Source organism: Artemia sp. Qi Xiang Cuo, chromosome 17 (assembly GCF_049724085.1).
Source record: "Artemia sp. Qi Xiang Cuo chromosome 17, ASM4972408v1, whole genome shotgun sequence".
NCBI classification, from domain to species: Eukaryota; Metazoa; Arthropoda; class Branchiopoda; order Anostraca; family Artemiidae; genus Artemia; species Artemia sp. Qi Xiang Cuo.
Genome location: NC_142810.1, coordinates 45580717 through 45608058, shown reverse-complemented (window position 1 = coordinate 45608058; position 27342 = coordinate 45580717). Strand labels below are relative to the sequence as shown.

Below are 27342 nucleotides of genomic sequence, written 5' to 3'. Positions count from 1 at the left end.
ATACAAAATTTGTTTATATCCGTTTTTGTTACATTTTTACGAGTCAGACAAACATTTCGGGGGGGGGGGGGGTTCAAACCGGGCAACCCCCCCCCCCCTGTATACGGCCCTGGTTACTCGTAAGGGGGCAACCATGACACAGATACACAGTCAGTAGGTTTATGATCCTCACACGAGGGTATATGTTACGTTTCTTTTAATGACGTTTTTTCAAAATGTCTGTCTTGTAAAACAGAAGTGAATAGCAAAGAGAAATACTACTTATCCTCATGGGTGCCCATATGGGGGGGCAGGGGGGGGGGCTCCTGCCCCCCCCGGGATGAATGATGCTGCCTTATTTTTATATTTTTGTTGTGAAATTTCTATTATATAGCATTAAAAGTAGCAATTAGACGAAGTTTGCCCCCCCCGGGAATTCAGCTTATGGGCGCCCATGCTTATCCTACACAAAAAATGACCAGGACTAAAGTTGAATGTTTTAATAAATTTTAACGGCTTTTATTTAAATCGTATTTTCATTACAAAACGAGTCAATTGACAAAGGGAATAACTGTAATACAAAATATCACTCGTAGACTGGACACTTAAAATACAAAACAATAAAATTTGATAAGCACTTGCATAACTTGTTAAAAGATAACCATGAAAAAATAAAGAGAATACGACTAGGTAAGAAAATTTCGGCTAAAAAGGCACCTAATCCACGCATTTAAAGAATTACCCACTTAGATAAATAAATAAATCGGAAATACTGTGACTCAAAACCTTTTCTTTCGTTTTATTGGCTTAATATTTCTCACATTTTAATTGATCCTTTGCCTTAATGGTTACCAAAGAAGCAGAGTTTACTAGTAAAAATTACTGCGACTCGGAAACTTTTCTTTCTTTGGCTTAATATTTCTCACAAAAGAACCAATCAGGTATTAGAATGGGCGGAGTTATCTTAAAAAAAAAAATGGGAGAGCAATAATTTAATTGATCCTGTCTTACTGGTTACACAAAGAAATCGAGAATTTACTTGTAAAAAATACTGCGACTCAGAAACTTTTCTTTCTTTTATTGGATTAATATTTCTCACAAAAGAACCAATCAGGGTTTAAAAAGGGCGGAGTTATCTTTAATAGAAATGGCAGAGCAACAATTTAATTGATCCTATGTCTTACTGGTTACACAAATAAATAGAGTTTACTTGTAAAAAAAAATGTGAATCAAAAACTTTTCTTTCGTTTTATTGGCTTAATATTTCTCACAATAGAACTAATTAAATTATATAAAGGGGAAGTTATTTGTCTCCCCAGAAAATCCATTTCCTTGACAGTCAAATGTTATATCATGAACTGATTTATAATCCTAAATGGGTCGAATTTGGAGTAGCAAAGCTTTAAGAATATTAAATTTTCTCTGTTCGCTTTTTTTTTGGCCTCCGAAGTTTAATGGGTTATAACATTTCAAGTGCAGAAGCCATAATTCTGTGTTCGTTTTTGTCTCGTATTTATGTTGTAATTATTTTATTCGTGGAAATTGGTGTTACCTCGTTTAATACTTTTTTTTTTTAATTACACTTATTATTTGTCAAGAAGCACATATTTAGTATTTGTGAGTCATTTTTTAAATTAAATTTTCGCATTGACTTAAGGGATTCCATGCTAAAAACATATTACACGAGTTTGTTAGAAAATGACAAAAAAGTAGTAGAAAGTAGCATTTTTCTAATTACCGAGAACGGACGGTGTAGTCTGAAAGGTTTGCTCTTATCATGAAAATGAGGTAGTTCATGGATTGGTAGTGCCGTGTGTTTTTCAAAGACTTGCAGTAAAAATTGTATACACATGGGATATTTGTAAAAAAAAAGAAAAGAAGTCAAATTTGTGAAGCTAAATGATGATATTCACAAAATCTGAGAAACAAAAATGTCTTTTTTGTGAAAAAATAAAACATTTACAAAAATATTTATTACATATCCCATTTCTACAAAAAACGCAAGCTTTAACTAACTCAAATTATAGCCAATAAACCGAAATTTGAAAAAATATACTAAAAGAGTTGAACTTCAGTATTTCTCAGTGCAATTACGAACTTAGATCTAGCTTATGCAATGGTTAGATTTTTAATGAGTTGGTGGATTGCTTTACAATAGCTTATCTACTTACACAATAATGGCAAATCAAATCTGGCCAAATTATCTATTTTAGAGCTCACAATTTTGACACTAAAAATTGTAGGACTCATTTAATTTGCAAAAAACATTGTTTTGTTCCGTATCAGAAACACTGACTTTAGCTGATGACATTTTTACACCACAAAAATTATGATTGTGCAATCAAAAGCGATTTGACCAGAGGTCATCTTCAGGACAAGGCTCTAAACTCCCCGATTATACGCTAGGTGACCAAATGACGTCAGTAAGAAAAACGAAAGCTAATAGCCCTTTCCAGGTCTAAAGGCTGGGGGTTCATCCTCAGAACTTTTGAGACAGTTCAAAAAAAATAAGTGCTAAGCAAGGCAGTATCCATTGAGAGAAGGAGGGGTGTTAGGGAGTTTGACCTCCCACCCCCAAAATGTTTGTCCGACTCGTAAGAACGTAACAAAAATGAACCTAAATACATTTTTGATGCGTTTTATAAAGTTTTTTTGGCTCCCCCGCCCCCGAAATTTTTTTTTTTTGCAAACCCTCCCCCGAAAAAGAAACTGGATACGACCCCGGTGCTAAGCACCGAGAATCAGCAGGCCAAGTTAGATAAGGAGAATAAAAGTGTCATTCAATATACACTGACTGATCCTCCCTTTGAGAACAGCTTAACCATAGGGATTTTTCACAACTGTATAAGAGGCAAGAAAATATCAGATACGGGTCCAGGCCTGACAGCAATGTAATATGATTTAAACCACACGGCGGTGCTGAACTGGGCAATAGCCAATCACCTTTTATTCGAATTTACGCCACATTCACCAGTAAATCTAAGCGCAGGTTGTTATTTTGCCTTGATAACCAAAAATATGATTTAAATCAAGGAATGAACAATTAATAAAAATATCACCCATTCTTTATAGGAGGAAAAAACTCATTTGGGTAATATTATCACTTTTGAAACTAGTGTTATTTTTCTGATTAATGTAATTTAAAGATGGTCATTAAAATAATAATTAACATAAAAAAAACGAATCGAATGCAACACCTATTTTTGATTTACTACAAATACGCTTATACCCACACACTCATACAGAGGCGCCGCCTGAGAAAACTTCCATAATTAATTATCATTAATTTTTCGTGTGACTTGTTCTAAAACGAACAGACAGAAAATTTGATCCGTCCTTTTGTGTTAAGAGGAGAAGAAGTTACAGTACTAGTCCCTTTTGCTTACATGGACATAATAGGACATTGCTATTCGTGAGTTTAGGGCGAAAATCAGGCCCGTACCCAGGGGGAGGCGGAGTCTCTGTTTGAACCCCACCCATCGAAACATTTCTTTCCATAAATTGTTTTCAAAAATACAGGTGAGAAATCTTCGTTTGAAACAGATAGACAATGTGCATGGGAGGTTAATCCGTCTTCTTCATTATTTTAGTACCCCCCCCCCCCCCCCGAAAAAGAACTGTCCCCCCCTCTTCCTAAAAAAAAATCTTGGATAGAGCCCTAGTGAGAATAATAGCGAATAGATAATGATAATTGTCTCCCGGAACGTAACGAAATATAGAAGAAATATTAAAAAAATAGAAGAAAGTAAATCTTCCAATTGGATTTTATGTATACTCTGGCATTCCCAAAAAAGAACGTGCACGGTTTTCACCACTTCGACTTAGATATGTTATATGTTTCCTTTGATTTTAGACTCAATGCGCACTGTCACTTCCCACGGGGACATATCCAGAAATTTAGTCAGGGGAGGGGAGACAATTTTCATTCTTGACAGATTTAGCTCTTATTTAATTGCTAAGAGAATTTTTTGTTGTTAAAAAAGATTAAAAAAATATACATTTTAATCTGACAAATTTGCCATTAACAGGATTTCTCATAACCCCCTCCCCCATCCAATAAGTCTCCAACTTCAAGTGAAGAATTGCAGTTTTAACCTTTGATTGATCATAACTTTATTTTTCCACGAATAGGTTTTGATTTTGGATAGTCAAGAGCCTTCTTAGGAAAGAGTAAAATAAAAGACAGAGTTGGGGGTTACCTAGACTGTATTTTTTCAGACCATGGCAAGCTTAAAATAATATGGCAGGTATAAAGGCAATACTTAGTTCTTACAGAACTAGGCTGCAACTTCACTAACAAATATAACTTCGCTCAAAATGTCAACTTGCCTGAAAAGGAGAAAAAAAAGCAACGCTGACAAAAATACTTTCTAGGTTAATTGACATAGCCAGCAGACTTAATTCTACAGCCGTTCCTAGGGTTGGCGGTGCACGGGGAAAAAATTAATTACAGCGCCCCCTCTCTACTCAAATATAAGCAAAAACCCCTTTCAAAGTGATCAATTCCTCAGCCCCAGCCCCCTCCAAGCTACGGAACCCGGGTCAACTGCCTCGGTTGCCCCCCCCCCCCCACTCCTGAAAAATAACAGTTAGAACAGGGATAAATCCTCTAATTACAGTAAAAAAAACACGATCGAAATGATTTTTATTATTTAAAAAATAAAATATATTTTATTGTTATTTTGTATTTTATTAATAAAATAAAAATTTATTTTATTTTGTATATATATCGTTGGTCTTAATTGTTTAATTTTAGTATTTCTGCTGATTACGATGACTGTACCTGTTATCGAAACATCCAGTTTTTTTTTCGTTTTTTTTTATTGTTTTTTTTTTTTCATTATCTAAAAAAAGGATTTATCTCTATTCGACCTGTCATTTATCGTCATGGAAAAGCAGTGTGGTCTTCGATATTACTTACCCCCTCCCCCCTACGGACGGCTCTGTCTTCAGCTGATATACTTAAAGGGATATAAACTTTTAGCAGTTGTCCATTTGTGTGTTTCTCTCTTATGGTCAGAAATATTACAATATAAAGATTGAGCAAAGCCTGGAGCAATGATTAGTTGAGAATTGTTTGGTTGAAATCGAATATACCCCTCTGAGGTATTTACTTCAAATACAGGAATAAATGTTAAAACATTGAGACAGATAAAAATACAAATAGTAATAACTAGTTCTATGCTAAGTAAAGAAATTTCTTTTGACTTGATATATGTAAATTTCTTCTATTTCTTCTAGAGCTCAGCACAAGGGTTTATTTCGTGTAAACTTGCGACAGAATTTCTGGAGCAACCTGCCGAAAATTTCAAAGGCAATAATAGAATAGATTTTTGTTTTTGCTCAAAAATAGTCTTGGAATTTGTGTCAATAGAAAATGGCTTGTATTTTACTATTTAATTATCTTAATTATTTTAATATTAAATAATTATCAGCGCGACATATATATTGTACTCAATTATACATTCAGTTCATAATTTTTAGCTACATTTAAAACGCTACATAGAGGTCAAATCGGTGACAAATATTATATTCCTAATAAAAAAAAATCACTGTGTTACAAATATACGTTCATATATTGTTGCTGCCAAGCTTAAACGTCGCATCTGGCATTTTCATACTTTCAAGATAATTGTCAAAGCTGTTTTCAAAGGGAGAATCAGCATAGTAAAGTAGATGAGCAGGAACAAGGTGCGATTGAACACAGATTGCCCTGTTTAAATATTAGCAAATATTTTTGACGATAATCTTAGAAATGTGAAAATCTCAGATACAACCTTGAGGCGTTACAACAATAATATTTAGGCGTTAGAGAAACCTATAGGCGTTACAGCAACGACATGGAGGATTCTACACTAAAGAGGAACAAGTCCATTTTCGACACTTTCAAAGTACCTATACTCCAATATCGCTGAAAGTTCAACATTTTGAGATTTTTAATAAGCTAAGAACTAATTGGGGCAACGGTCAATATGTTTCAATATGTTTCGGTCAATATGTTCATTGGTCAATATGTTTCAACTATAATATGTTTCAGTAGTTGCTAAGGTTCTTATACTGGGTTTCCTGGGTTTCCTAGGGTATGAAAAATAAACTAAAGGCATCTGCTTTTATTTTCGCTATTGTTCTCAGATTTTACGAGAACGTCTACCTATTTCTTATTGTAAATTTGTCTTTAAATTTCTTACAGATATTAGAGCAAAACGAGGAGTAAGGGGCAACATAACATCTGAGGGGCAGGAGTAAGGGGCAACTCTTAAAATCAACAACAACACTAATATAAGACGATCATTTATATTATTTTTTAGATGAAGTAAAACAGCTTTAACCTTAAATTAAAACCTAAAATAAATATTTTTATATTAAAAATCAAGATATTAAAGATTCATACAGCCCTCTCTGACAAAAAGCAGACCTGGTTCGTTTTAGCACTGAAACTGCCTTGACAGAAGTCTTTCTCTTTAACACAGTATCAACAAAGTCAGTAAATATAAGGCTATAGGTGTCATTTTTAACAACTTTTCCTCTTCAAATTAAGGGGCTGTTCAATCCTCCCACTATTTTACCATGAGCTGCCTTAATTTAGAAGAGCTAACATGCCCTTGAAATTTCAACCATATTCAACTACAGCTGACCCCACTCGTAGCTAAGTGTAAGCGACAGTAGCTACAGTATGCGCTACCTTCCAAATTTTAAGCATTACAAGATTTAAGCCTGTTTCCGTCTTGTCAGATGAATTGAGTAAAATTCAGTTTAGACTGATTCAAAATTAAAAGCTATTACTGAAATTCCCGTGAAGAAAAGTTGTAACAACATCTACATTTAATCTCAAAGCGCCGTCGTCATCAAACTGAGCACAGTTTTATCAGCAAGGCACACATAGCAAAAGTGCTCAGAATCAACTGAGACCAACTGAATTAATGAAAAGTTTGAACAGCCCCTAAATTGATCTCCAAATGATGTCATTATCAATTTACCAACAGTATAAAGTCAGAATCAACTTAAGTGGCAGCATTATCTATATTAAACAATATTTGTCTCTATCATATAGCTTTAACACTATTAAATCTAGGATTAGCTTTCTTTATTCAATGAAGGGTATAACCTACCCTTCATTGAGAATATCAGTTCAGCAGATTTCTTGCCAGGACTAGGCTTTCATCCAAGTCAACCAAACCGGTTGTCAAGTTCAGTTCTGACAGAAGACCGTAAATTAAGTTAATTGAAAATAACCAGGAAATATCAATTTGAATCTCAAGTGGAGCGTCTCATTGACACCATGTCTTCTTGATAAATTTCTTAAAAAACAAAATCTCCTTGGATATCTATCTAAAAAGGATACTAACAATGTACTTTTCCTAGCGCATAAACAGAAAGCTTTTGCTTTTTTCAAATCGAAATTTGCTGACCGGATAAAAGTGCTTTTGAAATAGATCCGAGGCCAAATTTCGCTCTCTTTTTTATCTCTAGTTGCACGTCAATATGTCCAGCCTTAGCTACAAACCCTCAGAGACAAGGCAGACAGATCGCCTACAAGAGGAGAGCTGCTTAGATTGAAAAATTTCTAAGCAGCTTTGTGAGTTGCTGCACTTCTATTTGGAATGGCGGCTATCCTGAAAAATCATCTGCTTATTCCTTTAAAAGGATGTTCAGCACACACAAATCAAAATAGAGAACCTAGGTAAATAGTTGACTAGTGGCATATAAGGCCGTAAGGTCCTTAGCGGCCTAGCACCTTGAATTTTGTCACAAAAAAAAAATTAATTTTCTTTTTCAGGCGACGTCAGATCAGGGTGCCGAAAAAATTTTACCGCTGCCAGAACCAACTTTAATTATGGACAATCGGGGATTTTTAACACCCAACCGGTTGATATGTCAACTGATGTCAGAGCCCAGCTTTGATCATAGAAACTAACGAGGTTCATAACAGCCAAACGGTTGCTAATTCAACTGCTGTCAGAACCTAGCTTTATTGATAGGCAACCAAAAAGGTTTTTAACAGACAAGCATCTTTTAGTTCAACTGCTGTCATAACTTTAACCATAGACAACCAAATAGGTTGATAACAGCCAAGCTGTTGTTAAGTGAACTGCTGTCAGATCTTTAATTATAGACAACCAGAATTTGTTAACAGGTCAAGCGGTTGTTAACAGGCAAAGCGGTTGTTAATTCAACTGCTGTCATAATCTAGCTTTAATGGCAGAGAACCATAGAGGTCGTTAACCCAAATACCCTCAAGTAGGACAGTTCATTTCCATCGTCATTTAGCTTATGTTGTCCTCATAACAAACGTGACATTGTCAAAAACAGCAATTGCTGTTGTACTGAATAAAGTTATCCTATGCAAAACAAATCTTCAGAATTTCACTCTGCCAGCCTAACTGTTCCAACAATTTTTCCATCCCATGTCGGTAATTCTTCTTCGTCTTCCATAACTTCCAGGTTTACGGCAGATGTTAAATCATCATCACATACTGTCTTGAAATAAAACCTAAAATAAAAATAAGTATTAGACCTATTCCTACCGTTACGTGAAGGGCTACTCATTACTTCGATCCTGAGTGAATGGGGAGAGGGGTTCAATATGATTGTTGAAGTTCCAAAATTTGTCTTAGTTTTCTCTGATTCTGAAAGTTATCTCCTGAAAATTATACTTTTGTCCCACTTGGAACGATTTCAAACACAATGATTTTAACCACTTTACTAGAAAACTACATGCCAACTAAAAATTCCGTAAAAGTTCTGACTAACAAAGAAAAAAAGAAACAACTTCCTCGAAATCAAGGGCAAATTCGGGAAGAAGCTCTTCCGGATGGCTGGAAGATGAGGTTCACTGAAGTTGGTGTCCAATACTTTGTTTGTCATGTCAGCAAAAACACCACATTTGAAGATGCAAGAGCGAATGCAGCCAGAGGGTAAGCTACCTCGTCATATTCATCAATTATTCAATTCTACATATATTATTTACACTATCTATTAGTGAATATAAAAATGAATAGTTTTCCCGAAAGAGCGAAAAAATTGTTTCGGACACTATAGTAGTAGTCAAGGCCGTATCCAGGGGGAGGGTGACTGGCCTTGACCCCCCCCCCTAAAATGTGTGTCTGACTCGTAAAATCGTAACAAAAATGTATATAAACAAATTTTTGATGTTTTTTTTTCATTCTTTAGGTTGACAACTCTGGTTACTGATACCCAATTAAACTTTAAACAATTTTGGCGATGAAGAATATTTTCGAAAGCTCTCCTGGAGAACATTCATGGGTTTTCACTACCTTCAACAGAAAATCTCGTGTCTATTATGAAAAAAATAGAAAGCTCTTACAAGGAAAGAGAAGATTCAGTGGGGGAAAGAGAAGAGGGAGAAGATTAGAGAATTTTGCCAATTCTTGCAAATTTTGCAAAATGTGTTAAATTGTACAATAGGATCTGTGGCTAAGCATGTTGACAGTTGGACCAATATCAGTTGAAAGTTTTATCAAGTAACTCTCCTGATCATATCTTATCGATCCAAATGGAGAGATACTTCTATAGTTGATGTTCCATGCCATAAGCAAAGGTTTTCTAATGTATCTTCCATAATCGATATTTCAAAAATAAGGACAAAGATGTGCTTAGTTGATTTGTTTCTATTGCTACCATTCTTGTTGGATAGAAGTTAGGGACCGTCCTTTATTCGTTTTGTAGGGATTTTAGTGTTCGACCGTTGTTTTTCGTTAAATATCTTTTCTTTTTCTTCCTGTGTTTACTCCTTCTTTCCTGTTTTGATTTGTTCTCATGATCCTATATTAGGTACTTGTTAATTAAACGAAACACACTCAAGAATTATGCTTAGGTTACGTCTCAGAAAACTGGTTTCATAGCAACAAAGTATTGGACTTGTATTTTTGGGGAATATTTTCGCCCATTAGGGGGGGGGGGGAGGTGTAAGTTTTGTTTGGGGCACTGTCCAAAAACTTTACCCCCCCCCCCCCCCCCAAACCTTAATGTGCAAATATATAGCCCAAACTATATTATTATATACACTAAAGGTTATATTTCATTAGGATTAACCTAAGTTTACTTCGTAGGCGTGTTTTGTTTAATTAACATGTAACAATATTTTTCCTGTTTTGTTCCTATTTTTGATCCTGTACCCGTTCCTTTTTTCTTAGTTTCAAAATACCAATGATCTTTCATATTTTTGCTGGCGTAATTCCAGAACATGTTAAGAGCAAACCATTATTTTTACTAGGAATTTAGCATGATTTTATGACATCTTACTAATAATTGTTCAAATCAAGGGACTGTAAGTTCTACTGTACATGTTTCCTGGCCATGGCGATTCCAATCATGTACTTTTGTTTCAATTTGAGACTGTTTTTTAGGGGCTTCAGGCTATTTTTCAAAATTTCTATAAATTTGTTTTCAAAATAATATTTTACAATTAAGATTAATCCAGATAATAGTTACCATTCCTGAATCAATTACAAATAGTAATTTTTTCTCAATAGACAGCTTTTTTTTAAACGCATTTTTTAATTTTTGGTTACTATGGTCCGTGGTTCGTTCTTTACTAGGTTGCAGTTACCACTGTAACCATGATAATGCGTGAAAATTACAAAAAAATACCGTTTTATATGACAAAATGCGTCTAATTGCGACCAATCACTACAAATTGTGATTCACGACAAATTGCGTCCAATCACTTTCGACTCTTAAAAAAGCCACTAGAACTTTTGATTTCCAATCAAGCGAACCTGCCTTCAAGTTTCTAAAACCATCCCTTCTATACGATGTGGCTAAGAAAATAAAATGTATACAGAGGTCATACCGTTCTTTACTAAGTAAATAGTATTTTTGTACAAAAAGTAAGTAAAAAGTAAGGGCACTTGATGGATGTACTGTGTGTCCACCCATATCCTAGTTGCAGCGGTAGCAAAAAACTTAGGAAGTAATAAAACCTGTATTAAAATAAAATACAATAGGCCACAGAATCCAAAAATTTAAAATGCATTTGGATCACGGTTGCAGCAGTAGCTGCAACCTAGTAAAGAACAAACTACAGCCCATGGTAACCAAAATTAAAAAACATATTTAAAAAAAACTGGCTAGTGAGAAAAAGTGCAGAAGTGTTTCTACAACAGGGCTTGATCTCTGAGTCCCCTATTGCCAAACTAAGGTCAGACCCAGTGCGCCACCACAGGACTAGAAAATCATAGAGAAACATTTAATCAATTTATATATTTATGTGCTTTTGTAAGTACAAAAAAATAATCTTAAAACTAATATCTCTAATGAAGGACACATCATTGAGCAGAAGTCGTTTTATTTTTATTTCTTCGCGTAAAACTTGCTTGGTTCCTAGATTATTGTTAGTTAACGTTGTTCCGTTAAAAGGACAGAATAGCGCCAAATACAAAAAAGAAGAAAATGAAGAGTCGAGTCTTAAACGAAGAGGCTTTGTCGGTTTTGATACAGAATAAAATCTGTTTATTCACTAACAAGCAAAACGGTTAAGCAGCTTTAAGCCAACATGAACACGTTAATAAATAATAAATAAATAGAATAATAGATAATAATAAAAGAAGCAACAAAAACAGCATCCACAACGAAAATCCAAAGTAGTAAGTAGTATTTCAAGGTAAAAAAAAAAAAAAAAAAAAATTATGGAAACCGCCAAGAAAAAAAATGGTTAAAATGGCCGAATAAATGCTGCAAAATGGACCTACAGCATCATTCTGTTGCCGAAGTGAAATTCTCTTGAAGTGAACATTTGCTGGCATTCCAGACTGGCAAGACTTTCATCTTTCATTAATCAATTAATGGCATTTAATCATTTGAATTAATTAATTTTATGATTTAAATAAACAATAAATTGTGTGAAAAATTTAATTGAAGAACGGGACGATCACAAATGGAGCGGGAAAACGTAAAAAAAAAATGCATTTAAGGGAAGTAGGAATATCACGAAATGGAGCAAAGAGTAAAGCTACGAATGGAGTGGGCAAAGAAGATCGGACTCAGTTGTTATCTCTGATGAATTTACGCTTGGGCCAAACATTATTAGTTGTCAGTGGCGGATCCAGGGGGAGGGCGAGACCCCCTCCCCCCACCACCACAAAAAACGTCATCTAAAATAGTGCAATTTACTTAATTAAAGCAAGTTTGCGTTAATTAAACTTGCTCCTAGCGCAAGTTTATCGGATCTACCTATTCCCCCCCCCCTTAAGAAAATCCTGGATCCGCCCCTGTTATTTGTAGCAGCAACATTTCTGAGCTAGACATGGCTTTCCTAATCATGAAAATCGTCGATTGACTCGTTAAAAGTCAACGTACGTTTTGCACGTACAGTCGGGGTTAATTTACTGCTCAAAGATTTGTAGTTATTCGAAGCTAGAATTTGGAGTCACAGACCGGAGTACAACTCAGTCTACTTAGGACCCTGAGGGAACATAAACAGACTCTGATTTGAGTAACTTTCCAATCTTACATATTTCATGCTAGGGGGGGGGGGTATCCCCTTGATATTTGTGCCATTACAAAAAACCGAATTTTCGCTTGATAGCGACAAAATGCCAATAACAAGTGAGTGAGACTAAACAAAAAAAAAAAAAAAAAAAAAAAAAAGTCAATAAAAATTTCACAATTTCATAATTTTGGCAATGATATATAATTTTCGTCCTGACTCCAAGCCAGTGAAATTCATCGTCTTCAAAGATATGTAGCAAAATAAATTAGCATAAAACGATTTCATTAATATAAAGTGAGAGGCCCTGAAAAGGTGCATAATCTTGCAGAGGGGTCAATTGTCGAAATTTTTTCGTTTCTTTGAGTTTTTTCAATAAAAATACCAGACAAAAAAAAATTTATGGGTTGGTAAGTCGGTGATTTTAGTGGTGGTGGGCCATTGAGTGGGTAGTCGTTAAGGGTGGTCATTGAGGGGTCAGTGAAAGCGTTGGTGAGTCATCAGGAATAACAGACATATTGGAGGAACTAAAAGGTGAAGAAGCGTCAGCGATTGGCAAACTAACGTGCCAACTATCCTAGCCGGCGAAAAATATACAGGTCTTAAACCCAGTGACAGACGGTATTGTAGAAATCGTACAGCTTTTCTATCAGTTCCAAAGTTATCTTTCATTAAGTGTATGCGGTAAGTTATTTCAAATCATTTGATAAGTGATAAGTGTTAAATCATTTTGCAAGCCTTAGTGTTGGCTAACCGTCACAAAGACCAAGGCCCATTAGTAAATACTCTTGGGATACTAGCTATCATCGAGAGATGTCAACAATGTGGTGTTTGACAACAGTGAAATTTTACGTCCCTGTTCGCGCGCTAGTCAATCAAAGTGGACGAAATCAAAGGGAAGTCGCTAAGCGGTCAAATAGCTCAAATAATAATACCTTCAAACTGATTTTTAGGGTTTCCGAGCAGGTATACTAGAATATTTTTAGGAACTGCTCGTTCCTGAACTTAAAGAAAATTCTGCTCCATTTAATTGAAAAATCAATATTCACACTTATTCGGGATCTCTTCTCCAAGCTCAACAAATTATGGCATGACCTCCCTGTCAATCTTAAATAAATTGGGCATAAAAACAAAAAACAAGTTATAGCGAACGAGATAGGGTAATTCTTTCTAATTCTCTCCAAAGGTCCAGCCTAATTGTACTGGTAAATAATTTTTTTATTAAGGCACATACAACACCCTTCTTTCACCCAAAAATCTATGATCATTTGCGTCTATATTTTCAACGGAAGTATCATCTGAAAAACTCAAGCGTAGGTATGAAACATCCACATATAGAATCAACAGAAAAGTCTCAATCACACGGGTTGGGACACAAAAGTCCCAATCTGAGCAGTCATCCGACCCCAGCCATTGCCTCCTTAATTTTCTTTTTTTAATAGTTCATCCACAAATAAACACTGTTCTCCTGGGTATCTACCCAAGCCGAGTAGATGGTACAATGAGCTTAAAACCCTAAGTCCTTCAGAACGTGGATCCAGTTGGTTCCGCCCCGCTATAAGTAACAAATTATCAAATTGATATATAAATTAATAGAAGTTTAATCGTTATTATTACCTATAACTGTTTAAAAATTTCTATCTTGAAGAAAGAATTCCTTTATTATCTCAATCAACTGTCGTTGCACCGACATCAAAAGAAACTTCACCATACCCCAGAAGATCGTAAAATCCAGTTAAACCCAATAAAACCGGAATGTTGATAATTTGCCTACTTCATAGACCTACTTAAAACCGTCTTATACACACCTTATAAATCCAAAACCAAATATACGAATAGTGTTTACCTATAGTTACCGTGTCTTCCTTTGGGAAGAAGTTTCTTGAACTGGTACAACGTTACACAATGACCGTAGACCTTAGTCCTATAGGGCACTTTCTCGTCACAGAAAGTGAAGGTAACGATTGTATGCTCCAACTGTGGTGCGGCCGACGTGGAAGGACGAGGACGCCTCATATTACCCATGCTAGACATTGAGTTTGCCATGTCAACGGGTGTGTTGCTCATCCTGTAAGTAAGTAAATTAATTGATAAATTATAAATTCATTGTATGAATAAATAATAAATAAATTACTCTTCCATAAATTTCCTTTTAAGCCCGTTCATTAATAAACATAAAAACGCTTAATGGGATAAAAATACCTACATTGGGAGACATGTACGCCTCCATTGCCCAAGCTAGCCGTCGAAATTGTGACGTCAACGAGTGTGTAGCTCAATCTTTAATGAATAAAATTTTAAACCAGAGAAGATTACAAAGAAAAGCGAATATTAATAAGAAGCAACAATATATACATGAGTTTGAGTGTATACTCACTAAAGACTCTTCTTAGGGATATTATTAATCAAGATTCATTGATTTTATCCTTCTAATAGACAAACCATAAAAAAATCATAAAATTCTAAAAATGAACATACGATAGCTAATACAGGTTTAAACTAAGTATTCAAAATATCATTAGTATTCCCAACACATATAGTAAGTTACTTGTTCTAAGCTAGAATGGTTATGTTACATCATTTTATTTATAATAAAATTTCCATTTTAGATTGACAGTTGACAGGACAGATTGTCTTCTTGAGGACGGAGGGGAGGGGGAGGGGCTTGACACTTCAAGAAGGGCATATTCAATTCTGAAAAGACGCATCACCATATGCACTCATTTTTTCATGTTTTACAAGAGGAATTATTGGCTCTTCTTAGTTTATGTGAATGGTTGCTTTTGGATTGTGGTTGAACACCACGTAACGTTTTTTTTGCATCACAAATTTTTTTTTACATCACAAACGTTTTTTAACGTTTTTGTGCTCTTTACAGTACATGTTGCCGACGTTACACTTATCAAAAACTTTTGAAAAGACTTTGGACCAATAGGAAATGTGCGTCTGCTTGTCAAGATAGCAATGAATTATATCAAGAAATTTGTAAGGTTTCTATCCAGTATGATGGTTATTTCATTTTAAGTAAGTGTTAAAGCGACTTTTATCCTATAATTTAAATTACTATTCTATTTCCAGTTTATTTCGATTATAACATATAAATAAATTTATATTTATTATCATTTATATTCATTGTATTTATATAGTATTTTATTATTCATTGTATTTATATAGTATTTTATATATATGTTATGATGAAACAAATAGGCCATTCATTGTAAAAGACGAAAATGGAGAAATAATGTCGGACCTAGAGAAAGCTGACGAGAGATGGCTCTCAAATTTTGAGAAAGTTCTAAATAGACACTCAGATTGCTGTTACAGAAACATTAGTGGAAACACCTTTCTTACCAATTAACGTACTGAGCCCTCACCCCAGAACCGAAAGTGACGAAGCTTTGAAAAAAAAATGGAAAAATGGACGTGCGTCTGGAGTCGACAAGATTAAACAGAGATGCTGAAGGCCTCCCCCTTGACCCTAGAGAACTGTTTGGACTACTCTCCTAGTGGTCATCTGGAAAAACCTAAGTCCCAAAAGACTGAACCGGGGATATACTGGTCAAACTCCAAGGGCGATACACTTCTGTGACACGTGGAGGGTAATCACCTTTACGTCTGTGCCTAGTAAAATACTAGTCAGAGTCAAATCACAGCGCCTAAGAACAGCCTAGACTTAGGCATGAGCAACAGAGGTTTCGACCTGGTAGATCTTGCTCTGATATTTTCATTCTTAAACTAATTGTTGTAGAGTCCAGAGAATAGAATAAAAATACACATTATCTTCATCGATTTTGACAAGGCATTCCATTCTGTTGATCAAAACGCTTTATGAAAGACTATTGAAATATGACGGAGTACCAGACAAACTATTCAAAATGATAAACACACTCTACGAAGATAGTGAATGCTATGCGTAGCGTACGGTGAGATGGTACGGCCGTCTCCTCCGAATGCCAAAAAAACCCATATCGCATCACCTATGATTTCCACTCCATGACCGCTGGGTGGAAAAGAACACATGGTCTTTCCAAAATAAGATGATTCTACAGTCTACATCAGTTCCTAATCAAGGCAGGAATAAGATTTGAAGATGCAACTGCGGTTCCTCAAGCCCAGTTGCAATGAAGAAGAATGGTGTCTACTCTCTCGACGACGGTACCAAGTTGGCAGGAGAGTTTAAATCGAGTAGGTCACGTCAAATCTATGTCACTTTGGCCACTAATCATACAAATTTTATTCAACTCCTTGAAGGTTAATATTTCTTGTTATAAAATCAGTGTAACCTAACATTAATGCCACCCCTTCATTCTGACAGTACCTTTTATTATTTTTCTGACTAGAACCCCTCCCCCCCCCCCCTTCAATATCAATTCAAAGGTTCGTCCTATTAAAGCAAAAACACAAACCCAAACATTAGTTTTCAGGGTGTTTCAACTAAATCGCTAACGTAAGGCGAGGGGGTGGGGGATTGAATTCTTAAGGACAAATCCTACTGGTAATTCTAAACCCTTCTCTGTTCAAAAAAAGAAACAAATAAACAAAACAGAAACAAAACAACAAAAAACATAAAAACAATTTAAGAAATCGAAGCACAAATTTGGAACAATTGCAACAAACCTTTGTTTGTTCAAAACGGGATAGGCGTTGCTAAGCCCAGAATCCGATCCCCAAGAAGATCCGTGGGGCCCAAGTGTTGCCAGTGGGACAATAGCAGACCTTTCTAATGATTCGGAACGAGACGATGAATAACCATGCTTACGACTCCTCCTAAAAGTTACTTCAATCAATATACTTAGTAAAAACATAATATAGCAAATGTAAAGTTACTAACATTACAACCCTTCCATGCAACACCAGTTCTTTGCAGTATTCACCAAACAGCAAAAATAGACCATTTACATATATATATATATATATATATATATATATATATATATATATATATATATATATATATATATATATATATATATATATATATATATATATATATATATATATATATATATATATATATATATATATATATATATATATATATATATATATATATATATATATATATATATATATATATATATATATATATATATATATATATATATTTATGTAAATTTTACGTAGGTAGATTTCCGGCTTGATATTTCATGTTCAAATCATATGGCAAAATAAAATTAAATTTCAATTAAAAAAAACACTAATTACAATTTTATGTGTTAAAGTGATGTACCTGTTACCAACACGCTACGGCACCATTTTTATCTTAGCAGTTTTGTGGATATCGGTAGATAGTTCACTGATACTATCTACAATTGCACAATTTTGAAAAATTGCACAAATTGCAGCTTTGTTTCAATTTTTGAAAACACACAAGTTGTGCAATTTTTGGAGTTGTCGGCAGATGGTTCATTCATGGCATCTACCTTCATGCAATTAAAAATTAGTGGCAATAATGTTTATATGGAATATCCACTATTCACACAGAGCACGTATCTGCGGAAGACCGCTGCGGATTATGTTTTGCGGAGGAGCGCACGCGTCTCTTTCCGCTTATTCTTGCAGTTTTCCGCAAGACGCAAGCGTTAAAAAAATCCAACGCATGCGGTTAATACGCTTGCGGATTGTGGAAGAATAAGAACTTGAAGGAAGGTGAAAGGCAGATTTCAGCTTTTAAATTTCATCAAATATTAAGCATAAAAGATCCTATTTAACTCAGAAGGCTTGGGAAGAAAGCTCGAGAGAGACGAATTTGCCCAATAGGATGTGGTGAACAGTATACTGGACTGTTTTAACAGCAAGCTATCTACCAAATTGTGACCAAAGCTCACAGTGGACTAAAAGGAATGGGGGAGATACCTGTTTTACTATTCTGTGTTCCCATCCTTTTTTTTTACAAATGCAAATGTTGATTTGGTAATTTTACTCTAATAGCCTAGGCTATGTAGATCTAGACTATGAATTGTAGCTGGGCCACAGTCCTGGAGACGATGCAATATCCTATGCCAGGGATTATACAGGGCAAACTTTTTTTAAAATCTGAATTTATTGACTCAGAAGCAGAAAAAGTGATCCTGGTAAATTTGGAATATAGGACTATAATGAGATAGCTAAGAAATACAACTTTTTATGCGAGCAGAGTCTGCGGTTTCATCGCTGCGGCGCAGAAAACGCACCGAATTGCGTTTTCCGCAACGCAACTGTCTGTGTGAATAGTAATATAAGCTAGAAACTAATTAGAATTTCTAACTAGTCCTATAGTTAGGAATTGGGTTTGGGTTTTAGCTTAGTAATACGGGACTCAGACTTCGAACTCAGTTGTAGCAACACACTGCAAGGCTCGGACTTTGATTCCGGTAATAAGATTATGCGAAAGCGCCTCCGTTTTAATGCAAACAAGAGGAGGAAGAAGAAGAATTTACAACTGTTTAAAGCCACTATTAGCAACGTGCTACCAATCAGTTCAACACAAAGTTTTCCCTTGAGAAATACGGAAGATTTTTCAATTTTTAGAGGTGCCGGTAGATGGTTCATTGGTGCCATCTACTCTGAAAAAATTAGAAATTAGGCGGCAATAATATTTATGTGGAACTATTAAAAATTAATTTGAATTTCTAGTGTTTTAAAGCCATTTTTATCGACACCAGCTAAACACAAATTTTTTCTTTGAGAAATAAGAAAAAATTTGCAATCTTGAAGGTGTTTAAATGGTTCATTGCTACTATCTACTTTGACATAATTAGAAATTGGTGGCAAAAAGGTTTATATAACATTAGTTAAAGATTAATTAGGACTTCTAACTTTTAAAGGTCAATTTTATCCAAAATTCTACCAACTGCTTAAAAAGTTTTTCTTTGAGAAAAACGGAAGGTCTTGGAATTTTTGGACGTGTCGGTAGATGGTTCATTGATGCCATCTACTTGGACATAAATGGAAATTAAGTGCAAAATATTTAAGCAGAGCTAATAAGAAAAACTCAATTATAGTTTTTAACTTCTTAAAGCCATTTGTATCGACATGCTACCAACCACTTATCCTTGGTTCCCACCACTGGGTTTTCACTCAAAAACGGCCGTTTTGCAGGATCCACCAAATTTCACCCGTTTTTTGCTGAAGGTTTTTGCGTCATAACGATTCAACGGCTACGTTGAAATATTTCTACTGAGCCGTTGAAAACGCGTCCGTTATTTTGGCTTGAAAGCTTTTTTGAATCATAAAATGCAAAAAACTGAGAGACTAATCGTATTTATCAGAAGTCGCCCATAAATATATGACATAGGACATAAGGGTCATTCAAATGAACATTGAATCCTCAAGGCCTGGAAGAACATTTCCAACGAAATGAATGTTGATGACGAGAATTATATTAACCTCTTTGCCTAATACAGGCTAGCCTTTTAAACATTTGTTCTTGGGTTCTAGAACTTGATTTAACCTGTTCCTATGCCTATTCTATTTAAATATCTCATACTAGTTTTTGCGTTTCAACGGCTGCAATGAACATTTTCTGAGTGAACATAGTTGCGATTAATCGTGTGCCATTTTGGCGCAATCATGACAAACTCGTGCGCCATTTTGGTGCAAAAAACAAATCGTATCAGTTGTGAACTATGGGATATACACTATGGGATATACAGTTTTTTTTTTTATACGCACAGAAGATGTGACAATTTTCGGTCAAATGCTTTACTACCACCATCTAGATTTGAAACAATACAGAAAATACAATGATATATCCTTCTTCATTATTAGTACGCTTTAAATAATAATAATAATAAAGGATCACAGGATCTTTTCGTAAAGTAAAAATGATGTTTTTCCACACTGATAGATGGTATAATACATGAATATTCTACCATATGAATTTGACTGGTACAATACGAACTAAATTGAACCCTTAATATCCAGCTAGGTGTAGTAGTTTTTGATGTTTTTTTTTCTCGTTTATATCCTTGAACGAAAACAAATTCTATACCTTCAAACCACAATTTTAACTTTTGTGAAGTTACACAAATCTACGATTCAGATTTCCTTTCGGCCTTGAAAGCTGGTTTGTAATTTCAATAGCTAGTAAATTGAACACATTTAATACAATAACTGTAGAAAATTGAAATGAATTCGAAAAATAAATCGAGTTATCAAGGATTTTTAAGTAGTCATGACTCAACTACATTTAAAAACAGCAGTGTGCGAGGGATGACAACAGAGCATTATTGGTATTATATTCGAAATTTATCATAATATTTCTTAAAAATTTGTTTTTCTTTAAATCAAATTTTAACTGTTTGAGAAACATCTTTAACGGAGCTTTGCTGGATTCAAAATGTAATTAGATTTTTCTTGATTTTAAAGTTCAATATTATGGAGATTTCAAAGGGATTTGAAAAAAATCGAATTGTTAAGGAATTGCCAAGGAACAAAAACTGAATTTTTTTGTTTTTTGTTAAGAAGAACTAAAGATATAGAAGTTTAATAGTACGTTTTACGTCGTCTGAAAATTCAATCAAAACTTTTCAATCAGCAACACTTTAACTTAACAGTTTTTTTAGCTAACTTTTTTTTTTAAGCAAGATTTTAGCTTTAAATTTTTCACATTACGAAAATAATTTGAACAGTTTAGAAAAGTTCTACACAGTGGTTTTATAGGCTAAATTCAGAACATTAATCAGGTTTTTCCTAAGGTCCATACTTTTTACAAAATGATCAGTCAAAATTAAATTTTGAAAAGAGAGAGAGAGAGCGAGAGAGAGCGAGAGAGAGCGAGAGAGAGCGAGAGAGAGAGAGAGAGAGAGAGAGAGAGAGAGAGAGAGAGAGAGAGAGAGAGAGAGAGAGAGAGAGAGAGAGAGAGAGAGAGAGAGAGAGAGAGAGAGCGAGCGAGAGAGAGAGAGAGAGAGAGTTAAAAGAGCAAAACTAAAGCTGTTAAATACGTTCACATTGAGAAATGAAACAAAGAAAATAAAAGCAAATTCCTAACCTGGATGAGCCAGGAGAGGTGGCGTTAGCAGCTTTTTGCTTCTGCATCTCATCCGCATGCAATTTGGCTGTCTCAGCCACCCAATTCAAAACATGCTTAGGGGCAAGCGGGACGTTTTGTAAGCTACTCTGCGAATCGTAGACTAATCCGACACCACTGTCGACTTCGTAGGCGGAACCTTTACGCTTTGTGGGGGAGGTTGTAGAAGGGTAAATATTAGGAGGTCTCCTAGGATCCTTTGATCGGCCTATAAATTACGCACATTCAGCCAAAACAAATAATAAGCTTATAAATTAAATATAAATACTTCTTAACTAAAGAAACAAATCACATAAAAACACTTGTAGCTGATTCATTCAAATGGGATGACAAACATTAATGCAAGAAAAGCATAAATTTCTAAAGTAAACATTTTCCAAAAAGGATATAGCAGGGAATTTCTCTAAAGATATGGAATCTAAAATCACGGAAAAGTGAATATCTAGGCTTAAATTATTTCCGCTTTTCTTATGAAGGGAGGGGGAGGGAGAGGAGTCCTTCGAATCAGTTTATAATATACCTATTCCCTGCTCCTTCTTTTCAGGTATATCTGAGTGGTATTAACTTATTTAAAAAGAGAATGATATCTTTTTTATCGAATTACTTCGAGTAGATTCAGTTCAATGGACATAATTTTGAGCGTTATTATATTAAGATTTTATTTATAAAAAAAAATGTAGAATTAGATGACATAGCTGCATTAATTCATCAGATTTTTAATCAAGACGAAACCCAACCTATCACAATCTATCACAAAATATTACAAAACTCATCTCGATATCACAAAACTCGATTCCATATCACAAAAACTCATGCACTTCTTCTATACTAAGCTACAAAGGGCAAATAACCTTGCAACAGCATAGTTTGTCTTATTAAAAAAATATGTAAAGAGTACTATACTGGACTTTATACAGTTCCTACCGGCAGTGCTGATGCGCTGATGAAATACCGTGCATTCAGTTCTAAACCCGGTTTTTCATTTTTAAGTGAACGGGCTGAAAATTCGACTTAAATCATTTCATTATATTTAATACATAATGGAAAAGAAGCGACAAAACAATTTAAAGAAACTCCAATCAAATCATATTTAAAAAAACTTTTTGTTTTTTTTACAAACAATATTTGATTTCAGTCAATCTATGTCTGCTAAATGGATGCAGTCAAGGGTCACATAGAAGAAAAAACCAGACCTTGAATGAGCAAGTACTTCGGGGGCATGCTTGGAGCTCATTCACACCTCTCCCCCTTTAAATGGATTCATATAGCTTTTTACAGTTCCCAGATAATTAGCCCCTTTTTTACTCTTTTGACAACTAAGGGAGATCCTACAAAAGGGCTTAATAGGCCCAAAAAGCCGCGTTATTCGCCATACTGCCAAAAATGCAAATAACCTTTTTCTTTTTTTATTTATCAACGATTTTTTTCACAGGTTATAAGGTTATTATATTTTTATCTGATACATCTGTATATTTTGTACTCTTCATGAGCGTGGCTCAGCAGTTATCCTTCCTAATTTGTCCCATATGTGTACTACAGAACAAAACCTGAAAATGTATCTGTGCAATAGGGAATCAGAACTCCATGAGGTCAGTATATACAAAATTTAATATAGTACAAATTGATCAATTCAAAACAGTGTTAGGTAAGGAGCTGCTGGACAATAATACTTTCGAAATCTACAGTTAGTTTAATGCTGGACAAAATGCTAGATAAGTGTATCTTTGAAAACTTAGTTTAATACAATTCAGTTATTCACATTTTATTTGATTGATTCAACTTTATTTGTAGTAAAAAAAAAGGAAAAAAAAATCACTGCTGTATCCAAGGCCGTATCAAGGAGGCGTTAGGGGCTTTGAACCCCCCTCCCCCCCAAATTTTTGTCTGGCTCGTAAAAATGTAACAAAAATGGATATAAACACATTTTTTATGTGTTTTTTTTTCGCGTAGCCACCCCCCCCCCGACCCCATAAAACATAAAATGTTGAAACACAATTGGAAAAGACACAACCGAATGTTTGCTGTGTTTTACTTGGTGTGAAAGTCTGTCTGTCCTTTATACATTGCTACACTGTTCATCAGATCGCCAAGAAACTTTGAGAAGTTGTTGAGTACACCCTTGAGATGGTTTTAGGAATACAAACTTTTTTGTCCACCTCTCCCCCCACCCCACCCCAAGGCGCTCTTAATACTTTTCACGGTGATGAAATTACGGACCCCTAACACAAAAAATGACAGTTATTTCCGGTAAAGTTATTCACATTTTCTGGATATTCAATTAATGGGTTAGTTAATTATGGATACCATTAGCAAACCCATTTCCAGAATTACAAAACTACTTCTTTAGTAAACTCTCTGAATATGGTATTCAACAATACTTCTCAAATTTAAAATATGAGTGTTATTTAACATACCCGGAAATTTTCGCGGGGGGGGGGGGAATTTATCGAAGGGGGATTTTTCATGTTAAAATGAATTATATTTAAATGTCTTTTTATTACCAACTCTTTGCACATCGCCTTGTGAAAGCAAGAATGTCGTAACCTCACTGCTTAAAATTCCGAGAAAAACGCAATTGAAAAAAAAATCAGTTTTTGTGGCGGTGAACGTATGGCAGATAGAAAAACAAATGAAGCGACAATTTAAAGTCGCTAGTCTGGGTGCCCTGTTGGTAGAATTTTTGTCCTGTTGGATAAGATTTAATAGGTCAAAAGGTCGAACAAAAAACTGATACATTTTAGCCCGCCCTTTTTTGCTGCTAAAGTAGTTACGACAAAAGTGCAGACAGCGCTTGGGTTCCTTTTCCATTTTGTTACAAAATTTATCATCAAGGTTTTCTCAGGAATAGGCAAGCCTTATTTTAGAGCCCAAACGTGGCGTTTCTACCTTTTTGTACTACTTTGGTCGTTTGAGATGAATTTAATACAAAGTGATTATAATACAATTTCAGAAATTTCGACTACTTGGTAAAAAAAAATAAGCAAGGAAACTTATTGCGTCTTTACTGACTGCCTATCCCCTTTCTCAGGTTTTTTTTATGGGGGGGAGAGGGGTTGCAGCTTCTTCTTCTGGGCATGCTCTCTGTACTGCAATGGGTGGGTGATTGTTGTCTTGATTCATGCTTGAAAAAACACACTTGTAGTACCCCACATTTGGAGGAAACATAAATCTGTAGGCTGATTGTACATCTTTGATTTTTTCAATAAGAAAAAATCGGGCTTGAAATCCAACAGCTTTGGGACAACAAGAAACTCCACCACTTTTGTGGAAGAAGTGTCATTCCTCGTCTCAAGTTTACCCTACATAGCAAAGTTTATTTCAGAGACTGATTCGTCAGAAAACGACAGTTTGTAACCGACTCTTTCCGAGTAGCCTTGTTTATATTGAAGTTGTTTAACTTAGGAAAATGGAACATTAGCATATTCATAGATCTTGGAGGGCTGCTGAAAATCCAGCACTTTGTTTATTTGATGAACAAACTTTGTTCACTTGATGTCGTAACTGACCAGAGGTTAATCATCCGGTCAGTTACGACAATTTCCGCTTTCTCAAAAGTGAAAAACATACACTTAAAATAAAGTTAAATTTTTGATTTACTCAGCCAGGAGGCAGCGTATAACAGAAGAAACAACTCCATTAGAAAGCTCGTAAAAAAATAACTCTGGTAGGGTTTGTACCTAAATTTTGATTATGGGTCTCAGTTACGACGTTCTTGCTTTCACAAGGCGACATGTAATCAAAATAAATTAGTTAGGCAAATTATTTAAATGTAGGGTAGATTATACCTTTATTCAACCTGAGATTAACGCTATTGTGAAAAACCTGCGACCACCAGAAGGAATTTTCCGCGGGGGGGGGGGGGGGGGATTTTCATATTAAAATGAATTTGATTTGCATTTCTTTTTCCGACTCTTTGCATATGCAATCAAAGTAACTAATTACATATATTATATTTATGTAGGGCAGATTACGACTTTATTCAGTCTGGGATTAACTATATTGTGAAAAGCATGGCGTTTGAAGAAAAAAAAATGATTTTCGTCTTTATCGATTCAATATGTTATCTTTTTTTATTTCTGAATTTTTGATTTATAGACTTGTTTCAGCAATAGAGGATTCTCTAGGAGAATTTTTCATGGAGGGGGAGTTTCCACAAGGAACAGAATTTTCAGGGGGGGGGGGAGAATTTTCCAGAGGAAAGCTTTGAAATTATTCCGATTTTAGAAATGCAATCGTTCTTAATGCGCAGGGGAATTTTACACGGTGGAGGACATAATTTTCAGCAAAAAGAGAACTTTCCTTGAATTTTTTTTTTTTTTAAATCAAACATTTCGTGGTAACGAACTGTAGGAAAGGAACGACACGGCTCAATAGTAACTGAAACTCCAGAAAATGGAATTTTGATATCAATACATACATCAAAAGAATTGGCTTATTATGCTGATTCCAAATATATAAGATTAATTAAGCTTAGTGTTACCCATATAAGGCTGCGACCCTAAGAAATTTGCCTGATTTTCTAAAAAAGAGGGGGGGGGGACATCCCCTAAAAGTCAAGGAATCTTAATGAAAATCGCACTATCAGATCAGCGCATCAGAGAACCTTATTGCAAGGCCATACCCAAGGGGGGGGGGGCGGGGGGAGGGACTTTGACCCCCACCCCGAAATTTTTATCTAGCTCTTAAAAACGTAACAAACATTTTTTTATGCGTTATTTGAGGTTTTTTTGTGTAAACATCCCGAAAAAAACCTTGTGTAAAACACCCCCCCCCAAAAAAAAATCCTGGATATGGTCCTGCCCTACTGTACAGGTTTTGAGCTCCTATCTGCAAATACTTGGAATTTTGTATATTTTTTTTGCCAGAAGAAAGATCACAGGTGCTTGTTTTTTTTTTCTTTTTTTTTCCAGGTATGATAGCATCGAAATAATGGTCCTAGAAAATTGGGAGAAGGATCATTTGAACGGTAATTAAAAGCCCTAGTTCCTTTTTTTAAGTGACCAGAAACATTGGAGGGTAACTAACCTGGAGGGTAAACATTGGATGGTAACCTTCCACGCCCCATTTTCTCCCAAAATCATCCGATCAAAATTTTGAGATGGCCATTATGTTCAACATAGTTGAGAAGTCCAAAAAATTATGCTTTTGAAGATAATATGAACCCCTCCCCAGCCCCTGGGGATAGGTCTATAAGTTATACAATTTCCCATTGTTTACGTATAGTATTTGTTATGGGAAGTACACAGACATGTTTTGGGGGGAGGGGGGATTTTGTGCTTGGGATGGGTTTTCATAGAGATAATTTCCATGTGGAGGGAAACTTCCGGAGGCGAACTTCCAGCGAAAATTTTACACTGGGGGAGGTTTGACCGAATTCCTTTACGACATTCTTTTTATTTGTTACTTTGTCTTTTCCTATTCACTTTTGCATGTGGAGATGTTCCGAGGGAATTGTCCGAGGAAAAGTTTCTGCGAGTTTGGATTTCCTGGAAATAATTTCCACGGAAGGGGATTTCCGGAGTGATCAGAAAAACGATTAGAACTTAAGGTCTTTTTCAAATGAAAGCCTGCTAGGGAGAACTTTTCAGACTAAATCTTCGGCAAGAAATTTTGCGGAGGGAGGGATTTTCAGCGAGGATGGATTTGTCCGGAAGAAGTTTTACGGGGGGGGGGGGGTATTTTACGTGGGAGGCACTTTTCAAGGAGGAGTTCCCCGTGGGGGGGGGAATTTTTCATGGAGGGTAAGCCAGATTTACCGGCATTATTTGAAAAACGATCAGAAATTAAAATAAAAAAACAAGTCTTTTCAACTGGAAGTAATGAACAACATTAAAAATTAAAACGAAGAGAAATTACTCCGTATATGAAGGGGTTATCCACCTCCTCAATGACTTGCTCTTTACGC

General features: G+C 35.3%; 1 protein-coding gene across 4 annotated transcripts in view; it reads right to left on the bottom strand.

The window, feature by feature from the left end:
* Positions 1-4543: 4543 nt before the first annotated feature.
* LOC148942250 (axin-1-like) overlaps positions 4544-27342 on the bottom strand; it is a 155493-nt gene continuing 132694 nt past the window's right edge. For all 4 annotated transcript variants that reach the window (XM_089103538.1, XM_089103536.1, XM_089103535.1 and 1 more), the window contains exons 10-13: positions 21399-21645; positions 17045-17194; positions 14274-14495; positions 4544-8470 (exon numbers count right to left, since the gene is read on the bottom strand). In XM_089103538.1, the coding sequence (XP_088959664.1) occupies positions 8344-8470; positions 14274-14495; positions 17045-17194; positions 21399-21645 (746 nt within the window). In that variant the 3' untranslated portion in view covers positions 4544-8343. The remainder of the gene's footprint in view (positions 8471-14273; positions 14496-17044; positions 17195-21398; positions 21646-27342) is intronic.